At 37.2% G+C, this 19,522-nt stretch overlaps 1 protein-coding gene across 3 annotated transcripts in view; it reads left to right on the top strand.

Annotated features, from left to right (window-relative positions):
- Positions 1-19,522, top strand: part of LOC120581630 (protein alan shepard-like) — a 745,620-nt gene that overhangs the window by 461,483 nt on the left and 264,615 nt on the right. For all 3 annotated transcript variants that reach the window (XM_039836705.1, XM_039836706.1, XM_039836707.1), the window contains exon 4: positions 5,771-5,944. In XM_039836705.1, coding sequence (XP_039692639.1) covers positions 5,771-5,944 — 174 coding nt within the window. The remainder of the gene's footprint in view (positions 1-5,770; positions 5,945-19,522) is intronic.

The following is a 19,522-nucleotide window of genomic DNA, read 5'->3' as shown; positions in this document are numbered from 1 at the left end:
TGTGTGTGTGTGTATTTCCATGTTCTGTCCCAGGGCCTTCTCTGATGCCAAGAAAGCTCATTTTTCCATGTCCACACACAGCTTGGGTGATCCTTTCCTAGAGAGCACCCCTTACCCAGTGTGGGACAGAAGTCAGTCCCATCTTTTAGTGGAAAATTCTGGGTGGGATTTTGAATACTTCTCAGAGGTCTCAACAGAAGCCACTGCTTTTTATCTTATGGCATGGATTTCAATAAACATGTACAGATTAAGTTTTCCTCATTTTCTGACGCAGTCTCACTATTCCTTCCCTCTTGATTTTTGAAATTATTGCTGCCTACTCCTCCCCCTAAAACCCAAACCAGTCCTTGTCTTAGAATCTGTTTTAGAGAGATTCCAAACTAAGACCGTGTAATAGTAGAGTTGTTGAAAGCATGGATTATGGAGTCTCCTGCCTAGGTTTGAGTCAACTCATCCATGTCGTAGTTATATGTCCTTACATTGTGTTACCTCATTTTGTCCTTCCTCAGTTTCCTTGCCTATAAAATGCAGATCATAGTAACTTCCTCATAATATTGTTATGAGTAATACATGAGTTATCACAATGTAAATATAAAACACTTAGAATAGTAAGTTGCATATAAGTGTTAATATCTTAACATTCCCCTGTAACAATTATTCAGTTCATTCTAGAAATCTTAGCATTAGTTATTCCCTTCTTTGCCATTGCATTTTTTTCTCTAGTGTAACTTCCTTCTGCCCCTTCTTTTATCTTCCCTTTTGTTTGTTAGTGCTGACTAAGTAGAGAGAACAGCAAGTGTTCCCTGGAGCTTTGTAATTTCTGGGAGCATGTAAGAGGGCCCTCGTTACGTGCTCTGCTTCATTTTTTCATGCTCCAACAGCCCTGCCCCCTGATCTGTTGGCAGACACCAGATGATGCTGCCAGCTCTTGGTTATTCAGAGGCTCTATATCCAGACTCTTCGCTCTTCCCTCTGGCAGCTTGCCTTTTGGCTCTTAGATGCTTCCTGGCATTACTCTCAGAAGGCAAGCCAAAGAGGGAAAAAGATAACGGAACTCAGATTAGCCAATTACAGGGTCTAGAAAATTAGGACTTTTGGATCGTTGGGCTTCTGTTTTCTGAGCCATCTCTATCCTCCATTGCCATGGAAAATTCAGAATCAGCCTTTTGCAATGGCAATATATTTTTCTTTGAAGTATAATTAAGAGAAAATAAAATGCACAGATCTCAAGTGTTCAGTCTTATGAGTTTTGGCAAATGTATGCATTCTTTTAATGACCACCCAAAATAAAAGGATTTCCATCACCCTAGAAAATTACCTTATTTCCCTTTCCAATCGATTCCCTTCAACTTCCCCCACTTTATGATTTTTGTTACTATATATGTTTCCTCATCTTGGACTTCATTTAAATGAAATCACACATATCTATTCTTCTGTTCCCGATATTTTATTTAGCAAAATTGTGATATACATACATGTAATTGTGTATATCAGAAGTTTGTTCTATTTTATTGCTGAGTAATATTCCATTATATGAATGTACTCTAATCTTTTCAATTATTTCTTCTGTTGATAGACATTTGAGTAAGTTCCAGTTTGGGACTATTATGCATAAGTCTACTATTCACATTCTTATAAAAGTATTCCATGTAAATATATTTTCTTTTAGATAAATAACTCGGGATGAAAGTGCAGGATCATGGGTGGAAGTATGTTTTGTCAGTCTTTAGTTTTGTCAGTCTTTTTAGTTTTAGCCATTCTAGTGGGTATAAACTATTGTAGCTTTATTTTCTATTTTCCTGATAACTAATGATTTGGGGCACCTTTCTATTATGCTTACTGACCATCCCAATATTTTCTTATGTGCATTGCCCTTTCAAGTACTTAATGGTAGTGTAGTCAATCCAATTTAAGCAATATTTTTAAAGCCCAGCTCTCAATCATGCAAAGGAAGTTGTGAGTGTCTTGGGTCCTATAGGCAGATACAAAGAAGTTCAGGGAGTCATCACGTAGTAGCAGATATTCTGTCCATACCTTCCTGGCACTTTCCACAGTGTGTGGGACTTTTCTATGTGAGAACTTTCTGTCGACCTATGGTGGGGCAAATCGGAAATGCTAGGGAATTAATGCTTCTAGAAACAGTCCTTAGCTATTGATGAACAGGAATTGGAGGTTAAATACCCCCACTTCCTTGCACTTTGAGTAGAATAACTCTGAAGCGTGTTCTACACTGTTTCCCACAGCCCCCCAGCAGAACCGAGCCTTAGTTCTCCACAATAATAACTTAACTCAATGATGCAAACTTATTAGCTCTTCCTTCCTCTGTCACATTTCCTATTCTCCTGCTGATATTCTCTAGGACCACTTCCAAAATAAATTACTCAAGTTTTTACATTATGATTTCCTTTCTGGAGATGCCTATCCCAAAGATGTGTTTTGGGATATAATAACTGTTGTGAGAGAGAGTAATTAAGAGATTGATGAGTTATGCTGATGAAGTTATGGCATTGATTTCCTGGGTAGCCACACAAACAATAACAGGAATGGATAAATATGGCAGAAAATCCAAAATGTCAGTACCTAATGGAAGCAAAAGTCCCTATGGGCTGGCAGCTGAGAGGTTGCAATAGGTTTTTTAGAAAAGATAGAGACTGGTAGAAATATTAAAGTGTGAACCGAGAGTGGGGAGGACATTCTAGGAAGCAGATGGATTGTGACTATGGTGTGGACATACACATCATATTTGGAATATTAATTTTCCTGGACCTTGAGATTATATGGAAAGAAACAAAACAAAATAAGCCTTACAATGTTGATTAGGATCAAATTAGAAAGATTCTAAAATGAAAGACTAGGAAGTTTAGATTTTTTTTTCTCATAGAGCCACTGACCATTTTTCTGCAAGGAATAACACAATAGAAGCAGATTTCTAGAAAAACTAAGGCAGTGTTATTGTGCAGGATCAATCAAGGCTTAGGTGGAAGATCATTTTAGTGACTGTGTAAACTGATACAATCTTAAAAGTGAGTAGTGGTAACGGGAACGGAAAAGATGACATCCATCCAAGAACTATTGAAAATGTTCAATAGAATTTGGTGACTCTGATAGTGGAAAGTTGGAGGACAGATAAATGAGCCAAAGCTGATCTAAAGATTCAAGGCAAATTGATTTCAAAATATTCCCATAGTATTATCAGAAATGAAGAAATTATGGGAAAAAGAAATTTTAGAGTAAAACAAATAATTCACTTAACTTTATACACAGTCATTTAAACTTTGGTTACATATGTGGTAATTGATAGTTATACATCCATATTCAGCAGATATTTTAAGATTTGGGTGTAGATTTAGGAGAGAGTTTGTACTGTTAAATTACAGATGAGAGTCATCTTCTTGGAAGTGATACTTAACGCTTTGATCATGAATGAAAGTGCAAAGGAGGAAAATTAAGAGTGAAGAATGCAGAACTAAGAATTAAGTTCTGGCAAAAGACCTCATTTATAGAGACCTAAGAGAAAGATAAGCAAGTAGGTGAGATAGTTAAGAAGGTGCTGTTAGAAGGTCCGTGGAGTCAAAGGGAAAGATGATTGAATGGTGAGGGGATAAACACTTTTAGAACCTTCAGAGTTCAAGGAGGATGAAGATTCCCTGAGCTTTGGAAAAGGCAATACACGATCTTGACCTCACTAGACTCAGCCTGGTTGGAGAACTAAACTTTACATACAAAACAAAATGATCATATGCCAAAGCGCTTGAACCACACTCTGAGAGCTGTGTAAGAGCAGGAAGGCAAGAGGTCAGCATAAACTAGAGGTATCAGGAATGAGACCAAAGTAAAAGTATAACTTGAGCATGAGCTTTGCAAAATAGGAAGAGAAAGGAATTTGCATGAAGAAGACCACCATGCATAAAATCATTGAGGAGAGACTGAAACTATTTGTGAACATAATTAAACTAAGAGATGAGGGTATTTACAAACTTACTTATGCATATACTGCCTGCTTTTCCAAGAATTTTAAGGTCCCTGAGCTAATCTAAATGTAAAAACAGATAAAGAAACTATCCATGCCTAGTCTTGAAGGAGCTAATATAGAATCTACTGAGCTAGTGAGAGTGATTAATTTTAGTGACCATGAATGCAGAACAGAAAACAAGACACTTTGGGGGCCAAAGGTGGTTTTGTGGGTGGGTTTATTTAGTCTGTGAAGTGACTGTGTATTTGGTACAAATAACCACACACACACACACACACACACACACTCAAACACACACTCACAAACTTCCATACTTAGAACCAAACACAAATATCCTAATGTTATAAATGTCCACTATTGCTTCTCCAACACAGGTTTGTCATAGGGAGGTATGCAATAGTGTATAATTTTGCATTGTGGCACTTATACATGTCACTGGACTACTGAAATTTGGATAGCACACATAGTTAGGGTGATGATGGGTGATAAGAGTGGAGACAGTCAAATAACTTTGTCTACCTTAACTAGACAATGTTCTCCAGTGTTTAGTTTAAATATTTTAAATTGTTTACCAGTACATCACTGATTTACATTTTCTTTCCCTTTCCAAGTATTTAGAGGCTCTAGTGAGAGAAATAGCCCTGTCTAGTGCCTTTGAATTGCCAAGGTTCTTACTTTCTTTTGGTTACTCCAGGATTCCCAAATCTGTCTTCATAAAAGTTATTCCTCTAAGCATCTAATGGTATCTGAATCTAGCCCAATGGGAAACACAATCTTGGATAAAAGTTTTTTCCCCACTAAGTTTCCTGAATATAATGGCAATGAGATTAGCACATTTTCACAGTGATTGAGTTGGCATGTACCCATAGATTTATAAATAGAATTTATTATGAAAGTTACTCTGCTACTTGGGTAAGTAGCTATTTCAATTTGATGATAGAAAGTGTTCTCTGAAAAGAAACTATTATATGCCTTATATGCCATGGCTATCTGAGGACAAAGAAAGACAGAAGATGCAAGTGAGTTTTGTTTCCAATTAAATCTACCCTATATGCAATTATGAGCAGCCAGATATATTTAACATTTGGCGAATCAATTGATATTTTCCTATTTCTCTTTTTTTAAATTATATTGGTAGGGCCATTTGGGGGGGTAAATAGCAATTTCAAATCCTTCATTTCACTGTCTTTAGATACTGGAAGGATGACATGTTGAAATATGTTTATATTTCTGCTGATGTTTCCCACAAAAGTGCAATAGTCTCATGCAACTTGAAGATCATTTAGTGTCAAGAACCAGTCTGTGCCTTAATCTAGTCCTTGTAAGCTGATCTTGTTTACTGTATTCAAATGAGACTAATGGTGAATTTCTAAGGTGCACACTGTGATGAAAGGAAATTTATAATTGAAAATATCACTGTAACTGTCACCACTAAAACGTATGTCATTTCTGAAGGCGAGAGTTGCATGTTGCAACTAGAAAAAAAAAACAAACGTTTTCAATAAGATCAGTTTCAAAGAGCCTTTGTGCTTTGTGACCCAGTCAAAATTCTAATAGTGAGAAAACAATTTCATCTTAATTGGAACAATATTTAATGACTCCTCTTAAATCAGCCATTTCCTTTAACCAGCTGAGGTCTGTGCCATGATCATACATGAGAATGCATGCTGATTATACACACATACACACACACATATGCATACATATATGTATACATATACATATACATATATATATATGACTGAATTGGGTTTTATTCACAGCTGTCTTTACATTGCATTCCTTTCTTCTTGATAGTCTAGCTCCACAGTGAGAGCCTATCAAACCAGTAAGTCAAGAGTGACCATGAGCCCTGGCTTCAGCTCCCAGTGGAACAACAGCCAACCAGCCTGGAACACATACTCCTTTCCAAGAGCAAGCTTGCACTACCAGTCCCATGCCAGCTACACCTACTGTACTGGACATCCTGCTGTAAGTACTGCATTTTTCCATGTTAAGTAAATTGGATGCTTGATCCAGGTACATTTGAAACCAGAGTTGGTATCGCTTTATTAATGGGCAGTTTTTCCAGTGCTACAACTCTTCTAAGTCAAGAATATGCTGCTCGAGGTGAGCAGTAGAGAACATCTTACAGAGGTGAGCAGTGAAGAACATCTTATATGTTTAAATGTCATACATTTGAATATTCTTTGCTGAAAATGAACATTTCATTTAAAGTTATCTCTAGGTGAAATGCGTCGGCAGAATTTTCAGAATGGTGTTGGCGTGGAGGCTAAATGTATGTATGTCTCTGGATTTATTTTCTGGCTGTTGCTTTTGAATTTATTTGGTTGCTTTTACACTGACAGAAGGTATCTTTCAAAATGGCACAGATAAGTCCATGGAGCCTGTATGTCTCCAATTTCATCAATGGCACTGTTGCTATAGTTAACCAGATATTAACATATGCATATAAATTCATCAGTAGAGTGTTTTTCTAGATATGACTACACAGAACTCTAAAGTTGTTGGCATAGATGACTCAAAGGACAAGAGAAATAAACCTTTAGTGGAGAGAAATAAACTCATGGAATTTGAGAACCTTTTAGAATAGGGTACATGTTTCTGCTATCATGTTTTTCTGTATCCCAGTATGATTACTAAGATTTTCGTTATTGTAGATTACACTTGCACACTTGAAAAAGATCACCATGAATGTTGATAAAGAAGACCTCTGTTTACTGCTAAAAATCCAAACACAAGACTCCTGGGTAATGAGAAACATTTGAAAGTGAGTTACACTCTTCCTATTGTCAGCAAGTGCAGACATAGATTCTTCAGTGATTTACAGGGTCCATTGTGGAGTTCTCCATTTTGGCTATCCTGTTTGCATTTCAAGGTTATGGAATTATACAGTATCTTGAGCTTCTAAATTGAGGGAATGTGTTTTCAATATCATGTAATAAAGACACTTAAGAATCAAGGAATCCACTCAAAATGTAACTTGGTATAACTCTGTTAAAAGGTGATTTGGAAATAACTGTCAAAATTTAAATTGAACATACCTTTGACTCAATAATTAAACTTTTGGCATTTAATTGGACATGTGCAAGGATATATGCACAAGGACAATGCTAGCAACATTTTGACATTCTTGGGAAAAAACTAAATAACCCTCATTCATATTTATTTATCTATTCTTTCAACAACACTGTATCAAGCACTGTTAGGCATTTATTATAGTCCAGCATTTTTCTCGGTGAAAGAGGCACAGGAGTGAACAAAACCAAGTCTTGCTCTCATGGAGCTTTTATTCTAGGAAATGGCGAAGGTAATAATTACATAAATAAACAGATGAATGAATAAAAAGGAACAAACAAACCAGAAAAATGTATAGTAGTGTTGAATGCTATGCAGAGACTCAAAATAGGTTGAAATGATAGAGAATGACTGGGTGGCTACTTGAGTTGTATGGTCAGCCAAGTCCTCACTCAGGAGGACAGATTTTATCTGAGATCTGTATAAAAAGGAGAAACAACATTGCAGAATTCAGAAGGAAGAGCATTCTAAGCAGAGGAAACAGTGTGAGGGAGTTGAGACAGGAATAAGCCTGCATGTCCATCACACAGAGAGAAAGCCAGTGTGCCTGGAGCTTAGCTGGGGAAGAATAGAGGGAAATAAGGTCAGACAGAAACGCAGAGGCCAGAGTATATAGCACTGTGTAATCCAGAGTAAGGGGTTTGTATTTTATTTACGGAAAACTATTGGAGTATTTTAAGCAAGGAAATTACATTACATCATTTAAATATTTTAGGATTCACTCTAGTGACTGAGTGTCAAGCTAGATTATGACAAATTATAATTTAATGATATATTTCCATTTGTAGTCTTATTGGCCTCAAGGCCATCTAAAAGTAGCTGACATTTATTGAGCACTTAATATTTTCTGAGCTCTGTACTAAGCACATTTATGTGTATTACATATGCAGTATTTTTGATCCCAGGTCCCTGATTGGGAATTCACATATGCAGAAAACAGACTTAAATTATAAGTAGATTTTTTACTGTACAAGTGGTCAGTGCCCCTGATCCTTGAGTTGTTCAAGAGTCAACTATATATATACAAATTTTTTTCCTTCAAAATATCCCTAGGAGGTAGGTACTATTATTATCATCATTTTAACGATTAGTGAAATGAAGCTCAGAAAAATGAAGTATCTTGCCCAAGGTTACAGCTTGCAGAGGGGCCTGATAGTCAAACGTTGGCTGTGTAGCTTCCAACCAGTATTCTTATCCATTGTATTATATTGCTTCTTACTTCTGAATCCCTGTGTCTTTATTTACATGCTGAAGATAATGATATATCCCATATAGAACTCTGTAATCATTTAATTTAAATATGCATGCTACTCTTTAGAGAAGTATTTATAAAATAATTATAGGTCTGGGGTAAGAATGAAGAATAGATGCTACCCTGTCCTGGGAACCACCGGAATAATTACAGGATGGCTAGCCACTTTTTATACTTTAAAATCCAGAAACAGATAGCTTCCTTTTGTCACACCACTGAGAGTGAAGTGAGTCAAGTATGAAAGTAGAAGGAAAAGATTAGAAAATCTATGAGAGATAGTCATGGGTGTTGTACTTCTGATTTCAAGGATACTCTAAGGATCAATTTCAAGCCTACTTGACATTCTTTCATTATTGCAACATTTAAACATTTCTTTCATTTTTTCCTCCAAAGCCTGATCACATGGCATTAAACTCTTAACTCTCTAAGATCGGTGCTCATTTAACTCTTCTCTCACCTCGTAAAAGGAGTATCAGAAAAATCAGAGCTTCAGTATAAAGGAACTTTGAGGGCTGATTGTGATGACAACATCCCAAAAGGATGACTACCTCATAATTTTTACTTGGGTCTATATTGCAAGACAATCACTAGAGAAATATTTTGAGCTCCAAAATGTGAGAGAAGATGCTATAGTTGCTATGCAGTATAAGATCCACAGAGGTTTTGTGGTTAAAACCACAGAAACGGAATTCTTGTATGAATGGACTGCCAGTGATTTTCGAGTCATATAATTTAGTAGCCTTTAATGAAGCTATAAATGCTCTGCCTGCCTTGTGAGATTCTGACCCTTTTCTCTAAGATACAAGTTCGATTGAAGATTTCCAGCTCTTTAACTAATATCCTGGGGTTACAAGGGTGTTGGCCAATTTGATGTTTGTGTAGTCCATTCATGTGACACAAAGGGCTCACTTTTGCTTCTATTCTTCTGATAGTGAGGAATCCAGATACCCCACGAATGTTTGGTTAGTTAACTTGAAATTAGGAACATGTAGAAATCTCAGGATACAGTTAGGCTTTTCTCTAACCACATAAGGATTTTCTCAGAGCTCTGTTGTACATTACTGTATTAGTTTCCTATGGCTGCTGTAACAAATTACCACAAACTCAGGGCTCAAAACAACACACATCAATTCTTTTACAGTTTTGTAGTTAGAGTTTGAAATGGGTTTCACTAAGCTAAAATCAAGGTGTTGGCAGAGTTGCACTCCCTAAAGAGCCTCTAGGGGAGAATCTGTTCCTTGCCTTTTCCAGCTTCTTAGGCTACGATCCTTGCAAACTTTGGCTCATGGGCCCTTGTTCCATCTTCAGGGCCAGCAGCACAGCATTTTCAAGTCTGTTCTTGCTGCATCTTCACATTGTTTTCTCGGTCTGTAGTCAAATATTTCTCTGCCTCTCTTTTATAAGGACAGTTGTGATTACATTTAAAGACCCACCCAAACAAACCAGGATAAGCTCCCCATCTAAATGAACTTAATGACATCTACAAAGTTCCTTTTGCCATATAAAATAACACTCACAGGTTCTGAAGATTAGGTCACGGATATCTGCGTGGACTATTATTTGGCCTACCACAATCATATCTAGTGACTCAGTGGCTAACTTCTAAGCCATTAGGTGACTTTTTAGGGTTTTCTGAAATTGATGAGACTCTCTACACTGAGGAAGATAGGTGAGAGGGGTTCTTTGAGTGATAGAAAACTGAAATGGATACCCTATGGCAATTCAAAATTATTGACACTGTTCTGTTTGATATTTCTGAAGCTCACTGTTTTTCTACTAAAATTAAATGATAGCTATCACCTTGATAGACACTTCAATACATATCTTAAAAGAAAATATAAAGACAAGGTTGTTAAAACTCTTCTAATGCTTACTCTATTACACCGGTAAATGGAGAAACCATGCATATGAAGAAACTGTGTCCAGGCATCTAGACTGGCCTTTTCGACTTGGGAAATAAAATGACAAAAAATATAATACTCAAAATATTCAAGACGTGTAATAATATAATTGATAAGTCAAATACTAAATATACCATACTCTTTATTGTCTAAGGATGTTAATATCATACAAATTTCTTACCTTTGTAACACATTTCACTCAAAATCATTGGGATAATACCCAGATACTATATTGACTAGTGTGTCAGTTTTGATCTTTCATTTATACTTTTGTCAACAGCTAAGTGATAACCCTGTTTGCTTCATGACTTGACATGGCAGACTACATCAAATTTTCAGCAACTTCCTCTGAATTGATAGCCAGTTAGCAACTGGAGATCATGTTATTAATTATAAAAGAAGGGGATTCATTTGGCTGCCCTTCATACTGTCTACCTACCTTACCTCTGTTTATCACTTATGACTTTCTCTTCTCCCACCTGAACTGATGTTATCATTTAGGCAATCCCAGGAAGATGGATGGAGGGAAAGGGGAAGTGGAAAAATATGAAAAGTAGATGGGGATTATTTGATCCTCATCGCTGAGGCCAGGACCCTGTGTATTATTTTCTCATTCTCTGGTGAGGAATCACAGTACGCCTCTGTGCCCCATTGACTCTAACTTGGAGACAGTTTGTGCCAACCATGAGGCAGTGACTCATGAGATATGATCCAGGTAGGGCTCAGTTAACAATGGACACAAAGCAGAAAAGGCTAAAGAAAAGAAGAGAAAAAAATTTAAAAAGTAATTAGTGTGATTTGAGGTTGATGCTGTCTGGAGGTAGTGGAGGCTTCTGCTAAGGCCCTATTTCTTCTTCAGGAGAAGAGCAGACAGGTAGGGAAGGACAAGTGGGCAGCCTGGTACTAGATTCTCTTTCCTAAAAAAAAATCTGCAAGGGAAAGAGGGGAGACAGTGCTGGCACTGTTTTGCTAGCTCTCTTTTAGTCATTGAATATGTTTACAGGAGATTCTCTCTCTAGAAACTTGTTTACAAAGAACATGGACAACTGCCTTCCATCAAGAGTTAAGCTGTCAAATAAAACAAGGATTTCAATAACTTATCAAAGGAGACATTATCGCACAAAGCATTTGCTTCCCATGTCCATAGCAACTGTCTATATCCATGCCACCCAATAGCCTTACCAGCTGCTTCCTGAACCCAGTCCCTACTTCCCCCCATGGGCAGACAAGCTTTTATTGTGGAGGTTTATAGAAGAGGTTGGGAGAGGTCGCAAGTCTCTTCTCTCCTAAATAAGGACTTATGCTTCAACACTACCCACTAAGTCCTCTGTAACAAATTCCCTAGCTTTGTGCTCCAATACCCATGCCATAAAGATGTCTTGGAATCACAGCTTGCTTGTTTGTGGTTAGTAAATGAAACACAAATGCTGGCATTTAGATTATTGATTATTTTTAATGGTTATCCCAATTACTGCTATTCTATTTACTAACATGTGTGGAAGTGTTTCAATACTTTAACAACTGGTATGGCTCGATCCTCGCTTACTAATCTGCAGAAGCTCTCAAAAAGGCTATGGAAAACTTTTCAAGGGGTACTGAAAATGGACAGTTTTCAGTGAAATAAAGACTAGATCATCAGTTTCCATAAATTATCTTTCGTGAATCGATTTGCCTGGTAACTTACTAGTATTCCGGTAGTTAGAGTCACCATATATTCCAGTCTTCCTGGTTTATGCTTATTTCATAGAGCAGTTATTAATAGTGTCCCCTTTTACTCTCAAAGATGTTCAGGTTTGGAAGATATATGATCTCCCTACCACAGCTCTTTACAAAAGAAGGCATATTCCTTGCACATAAATCTTACTTTGGTCTATTGCCTCAGGGTGTAAAAACCTCCCAGGGGGGCACCAGCAAAGGAGATGCCTCATGTAATGATTAATCAAGCCCCATAAACCAATGGGACTTCCAGTCTTTCCAAGCTCTGTGTGTTTGTGAGTGTGTGTGTGTGCGTGTGTGTGTGTGTGTGTGTGTATGCGCGCGCATGTGCGCAAGTGCGCACACGCTAAGGGGGAAGAACTTATATCCTTTGCAATTATTTAAACTTATAATGAAAATTTTAGATAGATTTAAAATGGGAAAGAGGGTATATAATTCTTCAAAAATTCTTCTAGGAACATGTGAACAGAGTTTGAAGACCATTACTAAATGGTAATTTTTCCTAAACCTTTTTTTTTTCACCTCATGAAGCCGGCTCACAGTGAAAGAAGCTGCTCAAAACTCTGGCTGCCCCAAACCTTGCCCAGCTGCTCTAAAGGCCAAGAGAGTTCACATTTCTGCACATCTGTATCTCTTCCATATTAAATCACATCTAAGGCTATGAATTCTCTTCCACCCCTACAAAATCTCCTACAAGTCTAAATATACAAAGCAGATGGTAACATGGTTATTTTCATTGAAGTTGGATTAAAGAACTTTATCAGTTAGGATTCTTTTGCTGCAGATAACAGAATACACAACTGATAGTAGCTTCAAAAACATAGAAGGATATAACTGTCTTAATAAAAAGTCTGGATATAGAGGTACACTTTTACATTTGCCAATATGAGTGCAATAATACCACCGTCCCGCATGCTTTTCTGCAGTGTGACACTGCCATTCTCCCACCAAGAAGAAGGGTCTAAATGCCCTCTTCTTACATCTGGCTAGCCCTTGTGACTCCTACTTAACAGAAAGTGACGGAAGTGATGCTGCTGACTTCCAGATCAAGGTCAGCAAAGGCCATGCAGCTGCTATCTGGCTCTCTTGAAAGCTTGGTATTTTTTAATGCTCTCTGTTGGGACACTGTCTTTCTGGGCCAATCATCATGCTGTAAGGAAACTCATGCCACATGGAGAGGCCATGTGTCGGCGCTCTGGTCCATAATTTCAGCTTTTGAGTCTTCTCAGCCCCATACCTGGTATGTGAGTGAAGAAGCCTCCAGATGACTCTGTTCTGTAGCTGTTCGAGCAACCTCCAGGTGTTTGCGTCTTCCCATCGAAAGCTCTAGACATGAGAGAGCAGAGAAAAACCATTTCCAGTGTCCTGTCTGAATTCCTGATCCTCAGAACTGTGAGCATGGCAAATGGTTGTGGTTTTAAGTCACTAAACCTGAGATAGTTTGTTACTCGGCAATAGTAAATGGAACAGTAGATTTTCCAAGTTTGGCATAGCAATTAATGAGCGTCATTGAGGAGATAGGTTCAGTCTTCCCTCTGCCTCCTCTGTGTGTTATGATTTCACCTTTCACTGGCACAAGGTAAAGCACACAATTCCAAACACTTCATCTATGTATGACAGTCTCTCAAGAAGGAAGGAAAGGGGCGGGACTTTCATCTCGCACCACTGTTTTATTAAGGAAGGGGCATCTTTTCTAGAATTCCTTCAGTAGATTTCCCCGTATATCTCATTTACCAGAACTGGTCTTCTTGCTCAGCTTGAGACTAATAATAGGCAAAAGAATATAGACTTCCCAATATTGTTCTAAAGCATGCACATTGAAATAACCTGGGGATTCTTTTAAAGTGATTAATCCCAAGTTTAACCCACAATGAATGCATGAACTACCCATGTGATTCTACTATGCAATCATATTTGAGAATAATTGGTTTAGGACCTTGGACTTAAAGTGTGGTCTGCGGACTAATGCTGTCAGCATCACCTGAGACCTTGTTAGAAATGCTTCAGTCTAGACCTACTAAATATGATGAGTCTACATTTTATCAAGATCCCCAGTTTGTTTTTATGCACTGTTTTAAATAAACTATGATTTATCCCTTGGGGCTAGGCATATTGTTACCTAAACAAATTCAGGCTTCTATTAGTACAGAAAAACAGAAATGACTATTGGAAAAGCAACCAGCAATGTCTGCTGTAGGGACTCAGACCTGTGTTATTTTGCCTCCCCCAGAATACTCTGAGGCATCTTCCTAGAAGATGGAACACAGTTTTAAAAATTATACACTAAAAGCCAATTCCTGTTTTTGTTACAATATTATAAAACAAAGTCTTGAATCAGCTGTGATGCTTCACTGTGTGGCTGGTGTGTCATACCGCTCAGGTATACATGGCTCAAGGAGAATATGCTTTGTCTTGAACTTCCTCTTTCATTTGCATAATCCTTCAGGAGCTAAGGCTTATTTCACTCAAATGTGCTTTCTTCTTGACTAGACATTTTTAGTTGTCTAGTACTCATATATAACCTAGGACAGCTGAATCCTGGTCATGACCTCTCAAATCTCTTAAATTTTCAGCGAGGTCATATCTTCATTCAACAAACATTAATTGAGTACATTAATGCTCTAAGTTGGACCTTGTGCTAGGTGGCCTCAATGATAGGAAGTAGAGTAGAAGAGGAAGGGAATGAGGGAAGGATACAAAGTGTCCATATTTTCTGGTTGCTTAAAAGCTAATGAGGAAGAGATTTGAGGAAACAATTTGATAGTAGATGATGGTAGCAAGGCTCTAAACAAACGGTTCTCAAATACTAAATGTGGATCCTTAAAACCTGTAGGTTGAGGTAGTTGCAGACATGACAGGGCCAAGTGTTTGGACTCTGGAATCAGACTGTCTTGGGTTCATATCCCAGCTGCATTGCTCGGTAGCTAGATGGCCTAGGGCAAAGATTTAAACCTCTCTATGAAATAGGAAAATTATAAGCTGCTTCCTGAGGTCATTGTAAGAATTTAATAAGATAATATATGCAAAGCTGTTTAACATAGGCTTATCCCTTATAAATCACTTAATAGATAGAAGTTATACTAAAATGGGAAAGAAATCAATTTCAATTTGGATTATCAGAGAAGGCTGACAGACTCCAAGTTTGCACTATTTGGGTGGCACCTTTTTTTAAGACCCTGGGACTCGGCATTTGAATTATTGAGGGCACCTCAGATACAAGAAGACTTATTTGTTTCTGCCCAGACATTTCAACATTTCCCTTCATTTGTTGTTGAACATCATGCTTTAATAACCCACGACCAGGAAGGCATTATAACTTTGTCCAGAGTTGGTCATGTTTAGTGAGAACTAAGATCTAAATTCCATGTGTTTCATGTGGTTTTCTCCCCAAAGGCAGTGTTTTCCAGATAAAATTAAGAATCTACTTCTCCCTCCTGACCTTTATTTTTTCTATACGGTTCAAAAAGCCAAGGTTTCATCTGTGCATTTTATGCCCTTTGTTCAGTTCCCAGCCTTGAGAGTCTCCTTTCTCGTGGCCATTCCTCTCCCCCTAGAATCTCGTCCCTTGTCTCTGTAATACATGGCATGGTGCTACTTAATTCTGAGTATCCAAAATTGATGCTTTGGAGAATGGATTCAGCCATCCATCTGAGTTTGGTCCATACCTCGTATGATGGAGGCTTGGATATTGTGAGACATTGTTGGAATTCCAAGCAGGATGTCATGCTGCTCGAACCTAATTCCAACAGCTCTCAGTTTAGTATGTTTGATGTCTAAAAAGTCCCCTGCTTTGATAATTTAAAAAAATTAACATTAATATTGATTAAATGCAATATAGTAGCACATAACATAGTAAATTTTAAAAATCATCAATAACATCAAAGACTTTAGTTGATCGCATGGCATCTTCTGCAATTTGATTATGACCACTGGAATGAGATTAAACCCTCCTTACAACAAGGACTCTGGTACATGGGAAGAATTTAAAGACAATAAGAAAAATAAATAAGTGGTACCATTGTTACAATAAGGCACAGGGGATGGAAAGGTTTTGGTTTATGATCAGCACTGCCCTACATGCTAGGACAGACATGAGTTACCGGATATGTCTGCTATCTGTTACCTTTGCGAGTGAAGCTTCCTAAGCATAAACTTGTTAAACTGAGAATTTGAAAGAAGCAAAGGCAAACTATGTGAATCCCTTTTGAAAATAAAAAAAATAATAATAATAATTTTAAGCTTATGAACAAAAATGCTTCTAATTAGATCCCCTCACCCTTTTAGGGAAGGCAGATTTTTTAAATTACTTTTATGAAGGGACTTTTAATGCCGTCTCAAGGTCAAGCTTTGCAGCTATCACAGTCAGTGAACTTGGATAGCACCAGTACAGCAGCTCAGCTCATTTGAGCAGTTCCCTAAAGGTTCACGTCTCAAGACCCATTAAAGCTGGGTCTTTTCTTTTCAATTACTAAATTAGCACAGGTTCTTTTGAGATAAACATTCAAATTTTTTAAAATATACGTTCAAGTGAAAGTGAAAATTCCAACTTCTTCTCTCCCTAGCCATGGAAGATAGCTATTTATCATTGCAGATATTTTTTGGTTTTAGATGCTTGTTTTTCTTCAAACTTAGATGTATATTTAAATACTAAGAACGGAGAAACAATAATAAAAATGTAACAAAATGTGCACCTCTGAACCCAACAGCCGACTTCAGAAACAGCTTTACCGACACTGCACCTCCTTCCTAGCATCTGGGAAGTGTGCTTCTCCGCACTCTAGTCTATACTGAATACTATCAGTTAATTAGACTACTGTTAATCTCGGTGAAAATGGTATGCTATTGTTTTAATTTGGATTTCTCTCATTACTGGAGAGGCCAACTATCTTTGCAAGTATTTATCAACCATTTATAATTTTAAGTATTTAGCTTCTTCCCTGAATAAAAATAGAACAATAATATAAAGCAGTGTAACTGGAGATGTTTGCCATTTAGTACACTGTACTTTAATCTTAAAAGCAACGGAATTATATTCTTATCACCTGCAAATTGGTGTTTTTGTGGATGTTTGTACTTAACCTAAAAAATTACAAACCTAACCATGCTAAAAATTAATTGATATGTCTGGTTTTTGCTGCCTGAGATCTTTTAGTTTCGATGTTTTAAAATAAGAAGAGATTTCAAAACATGTTTGGCAATGTTATCTTGTCTGATCCATTTCATGTTAAATATGTTTAAATCAACAGATGTATACTAAGCACAACAAATATTAATTTTTTACTGCAAAAGGTCTTTTAAAAAGTGTTATGTATTCAGGATTTTAATCCCTGTTGTAAGCTTTTAGTGAAAATGTTTTATATTAGTGATAGAATGTAATAAAAGCACAAATAAAACCCAGAGAAATTACAAAATTCAGAATAAGAGGGAATATTTGGGAGGGTACGTGGGTACCTCAACTTTCCGGTAATGTTTTATTTCTGAACTGGGTGATGCAGATGCAAGTATTTGCATATATGCTTTATGCTTTCTCATATTTGTAAATTATTTCATAGAAATTAAAGCCTCAGTACTTGCCTTTCTTCAATTCTACAGTAGCACATAAAAAACATTAACACTCTAAAGCTTAATGATCACATTCAAAGGGTTCCAATGCCAGTATACTTGGCAGCAATTCAGTACAAGTTTTGCAGAATCCATCACCAATTCTGAATGGCCTGGATGCCTGTACTTAATCTGGCAGAGGCAACTACTTCAATGATAGCAATTACTAGAATTCTTTTAGTTCATATGGCACCACAAGTAATAAGTTCTTAAAGGCATCTGCAGAAAAGGATGAAAAATAAGGATGATACACGACTCAACAAATCTATTCAAAACCACTCATTAAAATTTTTTAAAAAATCTAACCACTGTTCTCCTTGATTGATAGTTTGCATATATTATAATAAAGACCTGACAATCACAACCTTCTACTTCTTAAGTTGAGATAATAAGTTTCTTAAATCTCCCAAATTTGTTTGTTATCAAGTCCTCAGGGTAAGTGTGATGGACTTCCTGTGGCCACATATTTGTACATCTAGCTTATTTTGAAAGATAATAGATTGAAAGCTATTTGTCTCTTTTGGATTTAATAATTCAAATACACAGTAATGTTTTGTGAAGCAATCTCTTTAGAATGGGGAGCTAGTCTATCTTATTTAAACATATAACTTTTGTTGGCAAAGAATTTTACTAACAGACATGAATAAAAATGTAACTTCAGTTGAGGGGCATGCACATATTTAATGATACACATTTGCACTTGACATTGGCTTTGCTTTTACTCTCAGATCTCATAGCAGAGATTTACCCTGTAGCAGCATTGCCTTGGAGTGGTATTCAACACTGCTATCAGTGGCAGTTAACATTTATGGCACAATTCATTTAAGTTTTTATGAGTCTTTCATATTCCCTTTATGATCCCAAACAGGAAATGTCAGTGCATGGAATGAGTAACACTATACATCAAAATCTCTTTGATTTTCCTTTTTATTTTAATATTCACTAAACCTCTAAACCCAGGAAAGATAGTTTCCTCAACCTCTAATATTGTGTACACCTTGGAGATCCTCAAGCATCATCTAGATTGAATTTCTTACAACAGAATGATTTTCTTCTTTGACCCGTTTTGGGACGATATAGCTTAGGGACAGATGACATAGAGTGACACATACTGCCATTAATTTAATTATTTTGCCTATTTAACCAACACGTGTTACATATTTGTTACACATTTATTGAGTACTTACTGTCTTAGCCGGCTTGTGTTATATAGCAAAATATCATAGACTGCCATCAGCATGCCAGCATGGTCAGTTTCTGGTGAGAGCCCATTCCTATTATAGACTGTCAGTTTCTGTGGGATGACACAGCCTTCCTCATTACCTGCTCCTACTTAGAAAGAGACTCAGAAAGAGGGAGAGAGAAATTTTCTTCCTCTTTTTATAAGGCCACAAATCCCATCATGAAGGTCCTACCCTCATGACTTAATTACCTAATTACTTCCTTAAAACCCATCCCCAAAGATCATCAAATTGGGACTAGGTATTCAACATATGTATTTTGAGAGGACACAGACGTTCAGCCCATAACACCTACTATGTGCCAGGCAGTTTTCTAGGCCCTGTGGTGTGTTTGCTGTGGTATTCATGTGGCTGGTTGCTTTACTAGACAAATCCCAAAACCTCAGAGGCTAAACAAGAGAGAAACTTGTTTCTTACTCATGTGAAGGTTTTTCCACATGATTAAGATGCTAGCCTTAAGTGACTAAGGTTCTAGTCTCATTATACCGCCCAATTTTGCAATCCCCTAGAGCAGCGGCCCCCAACCTTTTTGGCACCAGGGACCAGTTTTGTGGACGACAATTTTTCCACGGACCAGAGTGGGTGAGATGGTTTCGGGACGATTGAAGTACATTACCTTTATTGTGCACTTTATTTCTATGATCATCACATTTTAATATATGATGAAATAATTATACAACTCACCATAATGCAGAATCAGTGAGAGCCCTGAGCTTCTTTTCCTGCAACTAGATGGTCCCATCTTGGGGTGATGGGAGAC

The sequence above is a fragment of the Pteropus medius genome, unplaced genomic scaffold, assembly GCF_902729225.1.
Source record: "Pteropus medius unplaced genomic scaffold, Ma_sr-lr_union100, whole genome shotgun sequence".
NCBI classification, from domain to species: domain Eukaryota; kingdom Metazoa; phylum Chordata; class Mammalia; order Chiroptera; family Pteropodidae; genus Pteropus; species Pteropus medius.
This window is presented reverse-complemented; position numbering and strand designations above follow the sequence as displayed.